Below are 14642 nucleotides of genomic sequence, written 5' to 3' on the forward strand. Positions count from 1 at the left end.
CTGAGAAATTTATTCAGAGATTGCATATTTTCCTTAGTCTATGATTCGTCCCGCATTTAATGAAGATTTCTTGTCAATTTCGGAGGTTGCACTGTAGCCAAATTTCTTCAAGAAATTTCAGATCGACATTTCTGAAACTGAGGACTAGTTCGCGTATATACAGACAGATGGACGGACAGACAGACGGACATTGCTAAATGGACTAGTTACGCTGACGTATATATATTTATAGGATCTGTTCAGCGCTTAAAAATGTCAATTGAATATCATATTATTGAAATGAACTACATAAACTAGGAAAGATTCCTTGAAGCATAATTGAAGGTCGTAGATGTGCGTTGTAAAGAACAACACCCTTATACAACCACTTTGATAAAATAATGAGACGGCAGTGTGCTTCCAGTAATAACAGAGTTTGCAACGTTGCCACTTTTCTCCAAAACTTTCTGCCGTCAGTTTATAGCTTCTACACTAAACTTATACTCAACTCACCTGATCAACTTCAATGAAGCCTTGCGAATGTGGCGAACGAGATGTTCTCCACTTGGCCACTGCGACACCTACAAAGATGGCCGCTAGCAATGCAACGCCGGCGAAGGACAAAGTAAAGTAGACATTGCGTCCCTCTTTGTTCGCGTGCGTATGTGCGAATTCGCGGCGCAGCGAAAAGCTCTGCAAAGAATTCGTATGAAAACTAAACACATTTCGTTAACAAAAGACATTTTACCGATTCGCGATGACCCAAATCGTGCGACATAAAATGTTGCACCTGTGGCTCAGCCTCTTGGTGAGCGACAGCGGCGGCTACATCCTCCACGGCTCGCTGTACGGCATCATCGTCGACTGTGGGCAGGACGGTTTGGGTTTTGGTGCTGCAAGTGGGAGTGGAAATTGAAATTACTGTTAGCCTTTAAACTCATGCCTGGTACTCACCTGACAGTGACATCGGCGTACTCCTCACCGCCAGTGCTGTCCTTATCGCTTTGCGCCAATTTAGTGGGATCTGTAAGCTGGCCCATTTCTTTGCTGCTCACCTTGGAGTCACCTAGTGCTGCAGCGGAGGAGGAGCCTGAAATAGAGGAGCCAGCACCACTAGCGCCGCCATCCTGCTCGGCTTGCGACTTCAGCAGCTCATCAACTTTCTTGGCCTCCAAGCGCAGCTTCTCTTCACGCAATTTCTCACGTTCAGCGGCACGTTGTTCCTTGCGCTGCTTCTCGGCCAAACGTAGACGTTCCTTCTCCGCTACCTTACGCTCGATCTCAACGCGGTATTTGTCCAAAATGGCGGCCTCCGCTTCTTCGCTCATGCCCAACGATGAGCCGGGTATATCGTCCTTGCTGCGGAGTGCCAAAATGTAGTCGTTCATCAATTGGGAAATCTTAGCAGACAATTCAGGGTAACGTTTCAACATGGTCATGGATTGGTTGACGGCGCGATCGATATCGATGAGACGTTCCAATGTGCGTGGTCGCTCCGAGGCGGCAGCTTCCAAACCTCCTGGACCGCCGGAGTTCAAGAGATGACGATAGTGGGCTAATGCATGAGCGCGATCCTTGTGCAAGGCGCGTAAGAGCTTCTGCAGACACTTTTCGACATGATGAGCCTGTAAACAAAAGAGTAGTTTGAAGAAAGCAGAGAGTATGAGCAGCTCAAAATTGTGTGATTCCACTCTAGGCTTGCGGATCAGCCACGTGTTGGTGGATAACTCACATTTGGTGGCTGTTCGGTGAGCGCTTGAGTGTAGCAAGTCATCGCTTCACGTTTGCGCTGATTGATGTGGGCCAATACGCGTTGCTGATGCATGGCAGCCAACTGATGCTTCTCGGCGTTGCCTTCCTCCTCGAGTGCCTGAACAGAAGTCTAAAATTACATTCCCATATAAAGACGTATAGCACATCAAGAGAGAAAGAATCAATCAGAGAGAAGAATGAACGAATTGCAATTTTGTTGTAGGGATTGATTGGTTGATTTTCGAATTTTGCAGTGGTTGGGAAAGTTTTGAGTTCTTGAATTAAATCAAAACAAAAAAGGAAAATGTTTGTAATGATTTTACGGTGGTGGTGTTGGCATAGTGAGTTCTGATGAATGAATACGGTAAGTAAACTTCAAACTAGGTTGGTTTCCAAGCATCTGAAGTTATGACAAAGCGACGTAGGAGACGCTTTTACTATCAGTGTAGTATTCGACTTCTATGGCTCTACAAGGATAGTGTGTTTTTGAAAAGCTCAAACTTTTCACTTAGATGATATATAGTACATATATATATGTATTACATTGGAATCTTCCGTTCACAATAGAAGCTTGTTCGTTATAATTATATAAAACATAACTTTTCCGAACTCAGCTTTCTAAAAGCCGTTATATGTGATTTAGAGAAAACAAAACGCCTCTTCCGAGCAAAAGCTGTAATGAGCTTTCGTATAAATGATATATATAAATTTTATGAAAGCTCTATTTCTAGAATGTTCACTCGAAAAGTATGAAAGCTTTTTTACATCACCAATTATAAACAATTGAACTAAATACTTCTGGAAAAGTTTTTATGAGCTTATGTAAAAATGATAAGCTGCTGCTGAGAGCTTTATGTAAATTTCTGATTCCGCTAATGCATTTTATTCAACTCCGATAAGCCCTTTCGCATTTCGACTTTCTGGGTATGTTTAGTAAAATTTCGTTCAAAGGTCACAGCTTTCAAATAGAAAATTGAGAGTCGCCATATGCTTAAGGTCATCACAAATGTATGAATTTGTAAAACAACGGACTCTAATTTTTAATATGATGCTGCTATTCAGTGAGCTTTCATGTGTCCAGTAAGCTTTCACTAAAAGCTCATTATGAAATATTAAATTAGCTTTTTGTTCACTCAGCTTTTAACTCTGCTTAGAGCTTTCGCGTATACACTCGTTTGAGTTTTTGAATAACTAAATCATGCTCAGCTAATTAGTTCTATAACTCAAGCCAGGCTACATTTAGGGGGAAAAAAGCCAAACTTTTTTGGGGGTAGTAAATTTTGTATCACTTATTTTATATATTAATGACTGCTACAAAAGCTTCCAATCTGATGTCTCTTTCGCTCCCATTTGGCTTATAATAAATAGGCAAACTTAAGTGCAGAATGTGCGAAAATGAATTAAGAATGAGTAGGTGCAAAAACGAATACAAGCGAAAGGAAAGGGCAAAATAAAATTATTGATGACATTCAAAATAAAAATGTAGTAAATGAACTATGAGAAATGAGGCGGGGTCAGTGAGAGCATTTCAAGCTTGAATTGTGAAAGCTTAGCGCCTTAAGCTTTCTAATAAAACTTTTTATGAACTGAAGTACAGAAAAAATATATGTATATATGTGTATATCTTAAGAAACGCTTTCTAAAAATATAAAAAAATACTAAGAATAGTTTGTAATCTCTTTTTTGAAAGCTTTCTTACATCGCTTTTAGAAAAAGCTTTCACGAAAACACTTCGGAGCGAGCTTTTTTTTCGTGGCTAACATAAGTTTGAGATGCTCTCACTAAGCGTTTGACTGTTCTGTGCCATGCGTTATAATAACAAAAAAGTAAAGAATGAGCTTTTAAAAAAAGTGCGGGAAGAGAAAGAGTGCTCGTACTTTCACATGCGAAGCTGTGCCCACTACAGCTACATATCGATCTAAATAGATGGTGTGTTCCTGCATGCATACACCCACACACATACATATACATATACTGCATAATTGAATACCAGTTTGGAGCATTCCCACTCACCTGGAAGCGTGCTGTCATACGTTGCTTGAATGTCTGTGCTTGCTTGGGATCGGCCATGCGCATATCCTGGTACTTCTCCTCTAAATCGGACCAGTCCTTCATGACACGTGTGACCTTCTCGCGATGAGATTCCTCGAGGCGCTGTTGGGCTTCCTTGTTTTAGAATATGTTCGGTTTTGTGTTGATAAAATGCACATTGAATGGAGTACACTTACTTTTTGACTTACTTTGTAGCTCTGATGCTCGTAGTGCGGATCGAAGTGGGTGAAGTATGGATCGACGGTGGGCTGGCTGGTGGATGGCGCTGTGGGGAATTGCTGCTGCTGCTGCTGTTGTTGTGCTGAGGATGCGGCTGGCGTGTCAGCCATCATGCCAGCTGCGCCCTTAACCACCGACTCAACACTCAATTTGCCCTTTGCACCACCCGCCTCATCTGCGTTGGACTTCACCGCCGCTGGTTTCGCGCCGCTTGAGCTACCATTCTGCAAATCCCAGCTGTCCGACTGCTCTTCAGCTGCACCGCCACCATCCTCCTCATAATTGTCTAAGTCCTCGCCGGAATCATATTCGCCATTCAAATCGTCAACATTGGAGCTATTCGCCTCACCAGCAGCTGCCTCGTCAGCGACCATTTCGTCCTCTTCATCATCGCCCATCAAATCATCTTCATCGTCGAGATCATCATCGGCGCCAACATCCTTGGAGTAGTTAGAGTCATTGTCATCATCGTTAGTCACATCCACATTGCTGTTGGTAATCTCAGCTGGGGCGATAACGGGTAGGTCGGTCTTCTTCACGCGAATCTCATCGGCTGTTGCGTAGGCGAAGGAGTTTGAAAGAAAAAAGGTGTTTTAGTAAAATTTTTGAAGCTTAAAAGATCAACTACGAAGAGTGTAGCGCAGGTGGCAAACTGCTCAGGGAAAGTGTAGACTCTCGAAGATCAAGTGTGAATTATAGAATTATGGATTTTTTATTACACGAATTGTTGGTAGAATTTCAAGTATGAAGTGAGGTAACAAAGAAGACAGGGGAGCGAATCCACTTTGTGATATTATGGATAAGTTGTGTGTACTATGAAATTTGTGGCCTCACTTTACATTTGAGAGCAGTGTTGAGATTCGCAGTTAGTTAAGAGCAAAGTTTGAGTTTTCACGTAGCCTTGAAAGGCACAGATAAAAGCATACCGGGGTGATGGGAATTTTTAGCAGAAAGGGCAATATTTTCAATAAGACAAAAGAAGTAATTACTGCTAATTGGAAGAAGTGTGGCAACACTGCATTAAAACCGCTTTGGCAATTTGAAGATTGAGAAGTGAACTAACAATATTCCCAGGGGAATCCAAGAAGCTTTCCTAACTGAACGGTGGAGAAAAACTAACAAATGAATAAGTGATGAAAGCGACAAGCCGGAGTAACATTGATAAAAAATAAGTTTAATAGTAATCGATGACACAAAAAAATAAGTGTGGGTTTAAGAAAAATATCTATAAAATAATAGAAAATTAATTTTGAAAGTTTTGACAATGAAAGCTATTGACCTACCGTAAGCGTCAATAAAACTGTATCGTTTGATGTTCACAAAAACACAAATGTTAATAAAAAATATAAAATAAAAAAAGGCAAAAAATACAAAATAAAAAACGCAGTGTTGCATTTAGCGCAGATTTTGTTAGCGTGTGTGTCAAAGCTCAGCGCGGCAGGTGGCGACGATTGCCATTAAAATTCAATTATGCTGCAGAGCATATGCTTTGCCAGCGCACATGTCGATTGGGGATTTGAACATGTGGCAACTAAGCGACAGCCAAGCAGCGCTGAAAATTCATTTCGCCAAACAAGCAATGCAGTGAGTTTTGGCAAAAACCATTTGAGCGTAGTAAAGTATGTGGTTGTTGTTTTACACTTTTTGTTGTTGTTTTTGTTTTTGCTAACGCTTCAGCATTACTGCGTTGATTGATTTTCGTTGTTTTCGTTTACTCTTTGCTATTTATCTATGCGCTAGCCGCTTTGGCGACCTATATACGCTCTAACGGTACTGTTACTGGTATATCTGTATGCCATTGTATATGCGAAAGTAACGCTTTGCTACCAGAACTGTTTCATATACAAACACTCAACCACACAAGTACGCTCCAACACGCTTGCACTTGACTTCCACCAACAACCCGTCCCACACACTTTCATTCATCCGCAATTACCTAGAACCCTGCTTACTTCTTTGCATACTCACTTTTGAAATGTTTCGGACAGCAAACGAATTCCACACCCGAGAACAATGAAATACCACAGGGCAGCAACATGGCGAAGCTGCGCATTTGCATGCCGCGCTCCTGGCAAGCGGCGGCACCAGTCTGGTTCCATCTAACGAATGGCCAGCAACGTGAGGCATTGTGGATGTGATCGAAGAGGCAACCTTCGGGCACGAGTAGCGCATCCGATTGGAATGGTCCTTCTGAAAGCAAGTGCATAATGTAGCAAGCAGAAATATGCCGGTGTATGGTTTAAAATAGAGAAAAAAAAACGAATAGGAGGTTGAAAAAGTTAAAAATAGAGGGAGAGAGAAAGAGAGAGAAACGGGAGAGGGCGAAAGATATTAGTTAGGTGGTTCGTATAATATGGAAGAAAAACATACTTTAGCAAATACATCATACATTTTTAGTTCTATGTTTTTCTATTTTTTTTTTCGTTTTGTTCAATATTGTTTTTGAATTCTCTTATCGAATATATAGTATGTTTTCTAGCAATTGCATAAGCAATTTTGATTCTATGTTTTTTAGGTTTTGTTTTTAAATTCCCTTATCGAAAATATAGTCTGTTTTCTAGCAATTACAGCATACATTTTTAGTTCTATGTTTTTGTATGTTTTTTTTATACTATTTTATACTATAAAATTTTTAATTCTATGTTTTTTACATTTTGTTTTGTATTTTTTTCAATTCCCATCTAATATATGGTGCGTTTCCCGTATTCTTTTTAGATTCATTACTTCATTCGTTATTATTTTGTATTCGATATTCTCGTTTTTATAGTTTCTTTAACTTTTTCTATGTTATGTATTTTGAATTCTATGCTATGCTATATTATTTATTCCTCAAAGTTTTCTGCTGATTTCTTTAAGCAGAGTCTCACAAATTAATGACTTTTTAAAGAATGGTTTTTGTTCTGTATTCTATGTGTTTTAATCGTTGTTTTTGTTTTCATATTTTCCAACATTTGATATTCCAAGCTCTATATATGTTTATATAATCGAGTTTCTATTCTATGTTTTATGCCTTTGCGATATTCTATGAATTCTATGCCATGTTATATTATTTATTCCTCAAAGTTTTCGTAGAGTCTCCCAAATTAATGACTTTTTAAATACTTGTTTTTCTTATTATAGATTCTATGTTTTATATTCGATCACATTTAATTTTTACATATTTTCCAACATTTGATATTCAAAGTTCTATATATATATTTACATATTTAATCGAGGCTATATTCTATGTTTTATAATTTTTGCGATATTCTATGATTATCTTATATTTTAAACTAAATTGTATGCGCTGAATTTATTGAGTAAATGAAATGTTCTTTTCACTTTTCGTAGCTAATATTTGAGAGACCATTTTTTATTGAAATACTACGTTTTCCGCTTTTGTTTTATATTTAATATGCCAAACTATACCATATAATTTATCCTCTCTACTCTATATACATTTTTTCATTTCCCTGAAGTACCCTATTTTTTATATTCTACTTTCTATATTATTTTTCATATTCTACTCACCCAAGCAACGGAATGGTTTGATCCAACGATGTGCCCCTTTGCATTTTGCCGAATTCAAAGCGCCCTGACGACACCAGCCGCCAATTTTCTGATAATGCGAAGATTCAACAATATTAGTGATATCACGATTCGGATAAGCCTGTAAGAAAATGAATAGAGGGTGAGTGAAAAATATTTTTTTAGTAATATACAGGGTGTTGTTTGGGCTATATAAGGGTGTATGCTTTTTCTCGGTTTGCTTACTATATCGCAGTGTATAAACTTGATTTTTTAGTGACACATAATTTTTCAGTTTCCTTACAAAATGTGCTGATATAGTCAAAGTTCTTGGTGATATTTTTAAAAAGCTTAGTTGAAGCACAAATCAATAGTGCAGAGGTAGATGGCACTGTGATAAATTTATGCTCTGTTCCAATTGCTATAACTTTAATCAATGCTTGATAAGTAAAAGTTCTACATATATTGAAACCGTCTGTAGTTCGAAAATTCTCAAACCCTTTTTTTCCCTTAAATCTTAAGTTTCGCGTAACTCAACAACTCCGTTTTGAACACAGTTATAGACTTAAGATGAAGCTGGTATGAGGCTGGGCTACTGAAAAATTTACTGTTCGGTTCACTTGTGTCTACTATTACTTCTACTTGAACTCTTATTTTGACTGAAGCGCGCTGCATGAGTGTTTGTTAGCAGTTTACCTCGGAATTTGCTTGAAAGCTCTTTGGCCCTGTAGTTGTTGGCCATCTCGTGTCCAAGCATCGCTCTCAGCGGTTTCAGATGGATTTTGCCACTGCGGAGCGGTCACACATGACAGCATTTAATGTGGTTTACTATAATGTAATTCATTGCTGTTGTTGTTAATGGATATTTTGCGGTTTGCCGTTAATTTGGCACACAAAACAACAACAACAACTGGCAAGAAATTTAATTAGCAATTAGGTGAACTTGCAATGAATTTACTTCGACGAAAGTGGCATTGAAGCGCTTATTGATGATGACATGAGCCATCGGTGCTGATGAGTTTGGCTCAGAAAGAAACTTAATTGCCAAAATGCAGTAAATAAGCGACTGTCAGTCGGTGTATAAGTAGCTCGAAGGGGAGATGCAAAGCTCTGCAGCATTGCTCTTATGCAAATATATGCGTATTTGTATGCATGTGTGCGCCTGCGTGTGTGTGTGTGTGTTACTGACGAAGTGTTGGAGCGGTGATTTGCAATTTTGGGGCGAAATGCACCACTGACGCGCGCGCGTGTGTGTGTGCGGGGCATGTACAACCTTGACACGACTTCGATGCGCTGCAAGGTGTACGCGCCAACCACAGCAAAAACAATAACAACAAGCACACTAATTGAAACAGCATCACGCTGACAACGACAAACGACAACAACCAATAAAATACGCTCCATTGAAATGCAATGATATTGCCTGCAAAGCTGGCGCTTGCATGTGTGTGTGCGTGTGAGGCTGCTGTTGGCGATAAGCGTGCTGCATACACAAACAATGACCGGGTGCGCCCTTCCTACAACCGTCTTACAGATTGATAGTGTATGTGTGTGTGCACGTGAATCGAGCACGCATTCACTTCGATTACGAAATCAATTTCGTCCACCTGAACTCGCCGCCTTGCTGCTCGCATTGACAATAACGATGACAGCAAGCCACGCATGAGTATGTCAAGGCAAACGCTCGGACGGACGAACTACCGATATGCTTGGGCTGGTGGGGCGGATGAATCAAGCGCCCGCCTGCCAACACTTTAAACTGATTTTGAGTGATTGTTGTTGCTGTCGTAAGCTGAGACAGTTGTTAGCGGGCGGCAGGTGGCATGTGGCTAATGGCAGTTGTGTGCGGGCGTTTGTCAGCTATTGAGCCTCTTAGCTGCGTTTCCAATTACCCGCACGCATATATGTAAATCACGGCGCATGCAATGTAACGCCTAAAACTAGGCAACATTTGTGGACAGTGGGTGGTCGGCTGCTGGTTGCGCGCAGCGAGGCCTATATTGCACAATTGCAGCAGCTGGTGCATGACAAACGACCGCAATGGTGTGCGGCAGCGGCGGGCGGAAAGGGCACACACACACATATACGCAACTGGTGCAGGCCTCTACACGCATTTATAGATAATAACCACAGCTATGCGACAGCTTTTGCGATTTATATCCACTCTTTGTACTTACATATGTATGTGTATGCGTGTGCGCAAATGTGTATGTGTTTGATCGTCTCGCATGGCAAACAATAAAATTAATTTTGTTATCTAAATTTGCAAAATAATATACTGAGAACGCTATAAACATAAGCAGTCCATACATACATAATAAACTGAACTCACACAAGCGCGCACGTATACACACACATGCCCTCATATAGCCGACCACATGAACGGCGCGCTTCAGATTGCAGTGGCATTGCTGCAGTTGCTGAAATTTATTAGGAAAATGCGCTCGTCTCATGTGAATGCGATATTAACTAGCATAGACATGCATCTGTGTATGTATGTATGTATGTATGTACATATGTCTGTATGTCTGTATTGGTAATACATATACTATATATTGCTTACGTGCCATGAAATGTGCACAAACATACACACAGTTAAGCTAACTTCAGTATTTCGGAATTCCGAATTTGTACAAATCGCGTTTTCGGGACTACAAAATTTCAGTTCGGGATCCCAAATTTATTCTTTTTTATTTTATTTCATTTAACTTATAAAGTAAACAAATTGTAAGTGTTGAAACATCATGCCGGGATTATTGATTAGATTTTCTAATTTATTTTTATACATTGTTTGAATAAAAAATATTATTCCGGGACTAAACCATTTTCACTTACATACATATACATATGCTCATTAAAAGAAATATTGTAATTTCAATAGAAAAGTCTGGATCCCGACAGTTAAAATTTGACAATCCCGAAATTTCGGGATTTTAAAAAGTTCAAATCAGAATACGCTATGCGAAATAACGATTCAATTCGTATATATGTATGTATATAAATAAAATTTGATACACATATACATATACATATGTATGTATATTTTAGCCTGCAAAGGCATTTATCCTGCTGATGTTACTCATACGCAATGTAGAACCGCAGAGAATGTTATAGGTCTCCATAAAAATGCTTTATCTACATATATAAAGCTATGCATACACATTTCTGACACTGTTGTAATGCGACAGCAATAAATCAATAAACGCTCGTTTGGCATATTTGTCGCGCTGCAATATTATCGTCAGTGTTTTTGCAATAAAAACAATGGAAGCCAGCTTAAATTGCAATTTATGGCTTAGCTGTGTAATATTTGAAACTTCAGTTGCAGCTTTTCCGACGTTCATTAACATTTAGTGTTGGGGAGAGTATTTTTAAAATGCGCTATTACACTACCGGGAGTTGCAGCGTAAAAGTATGCTACAAATTGCGGCTGAATATGTTATAGCGGTTGAAAAAATATAATTTTTGCGATTTCTTCTGGAAAGTTTTTACAATACAGTTTTATACATGCATACATATCAATTCGAACCATTTTCAGTAAATTTTCAAGTTTTGCGGCGCTCTTTACAAACCCTCTCCTGCTAACCAAAAACTCCAAGCTACTACTACTAACTTTCAGGAACCGCTGTGTTCGGCATATTCTACTTAGAAACACCAACATAAATCGTATTCAATTAGTTGTCTCTTCAACTCTAAACCTCTCGGTGTACTCCACAACCACGGCAACCTCATCTTCATAGCTCATCTCACTTAATCTTCGACGCTAATTGAGAACACTTCCGAATCGCCATGCGCGGCGCCCAGTGTCCCACCGCGCTAAAGCCAAAGCCAACATTTTGCGGTTTTCATGCTAAAGATGCGTGGCTCATCAGTTGCATGCGGCCTTTTGAAAATGCACTAACGACCCTGACTCAGCCGTAGCGTCCAGCAAATGCCACACAATTAATGGCTTCGTTTGTGGTTGGTCAATGATAGCTGCTGGTGGCCACTAAACAGATTGAAGGCTGCATACATAATTGCAATATATACTATTTCACTAGGTGGATGTGCTAGTGCATATGTACCTATATTTGTTATGTGTGGACGATATTATTACAACGAAAAAGAAAGCTAAAATTTAAAAAAATTCTGAGACTACGGTTTTAAAATACTACTGCTAACTCTTCGTGAAATTATATTTTCAAAAAGTTGAAGCTTACATTAGTTTTAAAAACAACGGTGGTCATTGAAATGTCTGAGGCGCCTGAGGATATGCTATTGAATTTGTTTTATGCTACAAATTCTCACTTTTTACCCAACAATTTTTGTTTAAGTTATTACAATTGCGAAATATTGAGACATTCAACTAGACGCATTTTAAATTTCGAGATTATAACGGTTCATTGTCAAAAATCAAAGGCATACAAATAAAAATAGCTTCAAATTTGTTTACTTTCTATCTAATGCTATTAAATTGTGCGCGGAAATTGCGAAAAATTTCAAACTTTAACAGTCAGTTCGACTGGATCTTAATTATTTAAACGAAAAGTTTGACAGTCCAACTCCTTGGAGTTTTTTTAAGAGAATATTATAGTTTAGCAGTACTACTCGTTGGAATTTTGTATAACGAAAAAAATAAGATAAAATTTTACAGTTCAACTTGTTTTTTTAAATAGACCAGTCCGGGTCAAATTTGATCAGATGGTATAACCTCACAGTACGCTTTAAAAATTATATGAAAAATTCATTAATTTGTATTATTTTAATATTTATACGCTGTTAGTCGTTTACTTAATAAGTTTACATGTGTGTATGTTCACTTGTATGTACATATATGTATGTGTTTGCTGAAGGCCTTCATCCAGTCCATTTCTCCTGCTCAGTCGGCACGTGGCTTGACATTATTTTCCAATAACATTTATTCGATCAAATGGAAGGTGGCTGCTTGCTTACCTGCATGCGTATATACATTAGGGTGTTCATTATTCCCCATTTGAAGTTTCAGTGTTTGCTTTGCAAATTATTATCTTTATTTGTTAATATGGGATACTTTAATATTTTCAGTAGTCGAAAAAGTCTTTTCATATTTCTAATCAAACGTCCAGATTTCTAATCAAGGTATACGACTGCAACGATATCTATTGACAAAATACGAAAATACTTTTTCGACTGCCCAATGCATATAACTTTGAAGGAAATCACATTCTAATAAAAAATGTAGCTTTCTTCGTAAATCTAGTTATATAAAAGTTATACGTAGCTACAGTTATACATCAAATGTTTTGTATTCATACAGTACAGCATGTCGTATGAGCAACACATATATTATAAGGGACTCGTATGAGTGCTCCTACACTGTTGTTAAGCTGCACATACATACCTTTTAACGTATTTTTTTTTGGAAAAATCATAAAGACTCTTTTTCATAGAGCGCTACATTTTGTATAAGAATATCTTCTCATCAAGCTTTGGAGATAAAAAATTAATGCTTGATATGAAAAAATCACCGTGAGTTTGTATGGCAGCTATATGCTATAGTTATCCGAACTGAATCATTTTTTCGGATATTGCACCATTGCCTTGGATGATAACCCATGCCAAATTTCTTGAAGATATCTCGTCAAATGAAAAAGTTTTCCATACAAGCACTTGGTACCGGTTGTTCAGTTTGTATGACAGCTATATGCTATAGTTATACGATATTGGTGGTAACGACAAATGTGCTTGTTCTTGTGGAAGAGAGAATGTGTGCAAAGTTTAAAGTTGATATCTCTGAAACTGTGGGACTAGTTATAATAATAAAGAAATAAACACATATATATGTACATATGTACCATTTTGGTCGACCACTTTTTTCGCTAGAGACCTTGTTCCATCAGTGTAAAACTTTCATCAGAGTAAATCGAAATTTCGAAATTTCCAGAACGAAAGCGAGCGAACCATTGCTGTGCTACACGAAGTGATACAGCATTGTCTCCGTAAACTTAAAAAATTTCATTGGTGGCTTGCGAGACATTCTTCCCTATTTTATATAAAAATTTCAAAATATAGGGAATTTCTTCATTATTTTCACTCATTTTTGAACAGCTGTAACTTATTTTCAACTTCCCTGAATTTAACTTTTTTGTGGTTAAATGAAGCTTAAAATCTCACCTTTCCAACACTATATGGTAAGACACAATGTGATTGGTAGCACTGAAGATATACGAATGAATGACAACTATTGACAAGATACGAAAAGACTTTTTCGACTGCCCAATATATACCCTATTCAGGGTATAAAAATGTCAACGTGGGAAATAACGGACACCCTATTATATTCGTATGTTATAAGTGTGTGTGTGTGTGTTATTTTGTTTCAACATTGTGGTGTAGTTGTATTTGTTTGCACGCGCTTGTAGTTGTTGTCTACTCATGCGTGCTTACAAGGTAAATCCACTTGAACTATTTCGCATTTAACCACTTTGTGTCATCAGCAGCGCACACTTGCATTTATATGTGCTCATATGTGTGTGTGTTTGTATGGAGATGAGTTATAAAAACAATAACAAAAAAAGTGAAATAAAAATAAAATGACAACGGCAGGATTCAGTCATCGACTGAGCAACTACATATATGTATATGTGTGTGTGTATGGATAAATTTGTCTCTGCATATGTATGTGTGTACGTGTTCTTAAGCGTTTGCTGCGAGTGACATGCATTTATTGAAAAAAGTAGACACACATACATATTTACAAATCTGCTAAATGTGAAGGATAATAAAATTTCCATGTGTGTGTGTGTGCGTGTGCTCGCATAAGTGTGTGTGCTGAGCCAGTTGGTGGAATGAATTCACGCGCACCAACAGCGAGCGAGGACACATTGTTGACAAGACTTTCGCAAAAGCAACAAAAAACGTACGCAATACACAAAGACAATTCGCATACGCCCACACAACGACATTCACACACACACATACATACATATATATATATATATATGTACATATATATAGAGTGCACGAACAGCCCAGCAGCGGGTCAGCGTGTACAAAAAAGCTTGAGTGGCGGTCCAAGTGGGGGGCTGAGTGTGAATGCGACACTACAACTATATTTCACGTGAGTGTATGCGTGCGATTTGAATGGCTCTGGACAGGTGCAATACGCTCATTAG

General features: G+C 38.4%; 1 protein-coding gene and 1 long non-coding RNA gene across 14 annotated transcripts in view; one reads left to right on the forward strand and one right to left on the reverse strand.

The window, feature by feature from the left end:
• LOC126759830 (uncharacterized) overlaps nucleotides 1-14642 on the forward strand; it is a 103054-nt gene that overhangs the window by 77931 nt on the left and 10481 nt on the right. For all 4 annotated transcript variants that reach the window (XR_007667088.1, XR_007667086.1, XR_007667087.1 and 1 more), the window contains one exon: nucleotides 7518-7672. This is a non-coding gene — a long non-coding RNA (uncharacterized LOC126759830). The remainder of the gene's footprint in view (nucleotides 1-7517; nucleotides 7673-14642) is intronic.
• The window catches only part of LOC126759826 (amyloid-beta-like protein), a 145319-nt gene that overhangs the window by 6673 nt on the left and 124004 nt on the right, over nucleotides 1-14642 (reverse strand). For 3 of the 10 annotated variants that reach the window (XM_050474971.1, XM_050474961.1, XM_050474962.1), the window contains 8 exons: nucleotides 7513-7651; nucleotides 5971-6192; nucleotides 3960-4555; nucleotides 3745-3897; nucleotides 1712-1861; nucleotides 934-1604; nucleotides 728-872; nucleotides 493-672 (listed from right to left, as the gene is read on the reverse strand). In XM_050474971.1, coding sequence (XP_050330928.1) covers nucleotides 493-672; nucleotides 728-872; nucleotides 934-1604; nucleotides 1712-1861; nucleotides 3745-3897; nucleotides 3960-4555; nucleotides 5971-6192; nucleotides 7513-7651 — 2256 coding nt within the window. The remainder of the gene's footprint in view (nucleotides 1-492; nucleotides 673-727; nucleotides 873-933; nucleotides 1605-1711; nucleotides 1862-3744; nucleotides 3898-3959; nucleotides 4556-5970; nucleotides 6193-7512; nucleotides 7652-14642) is intronic. The other 7 variants (XM_050474970.1, XM_050474968.1, XM_050474963.1 and 4 more) reach the window with 7 other exon arrangements.

Source organism: Bactrocera neohumeralis, chromosome 5 (assembly GCF_024586455.1).
Source record: "Bactrocera neohumeralis isolate Rockhampton chromosome 5, APGP_CSIRO_Bneo_wtdbg2-racon-allhic-juicebox.fasta_v2, whole genome shotgun sequence".
Classification (NCBI taxonomy): Eukaryota; Metazoa; Arthropoda; class Insecta; order Diptera; family Tephritidae; genus Bactrocera; species Bactrocera neohumeralis.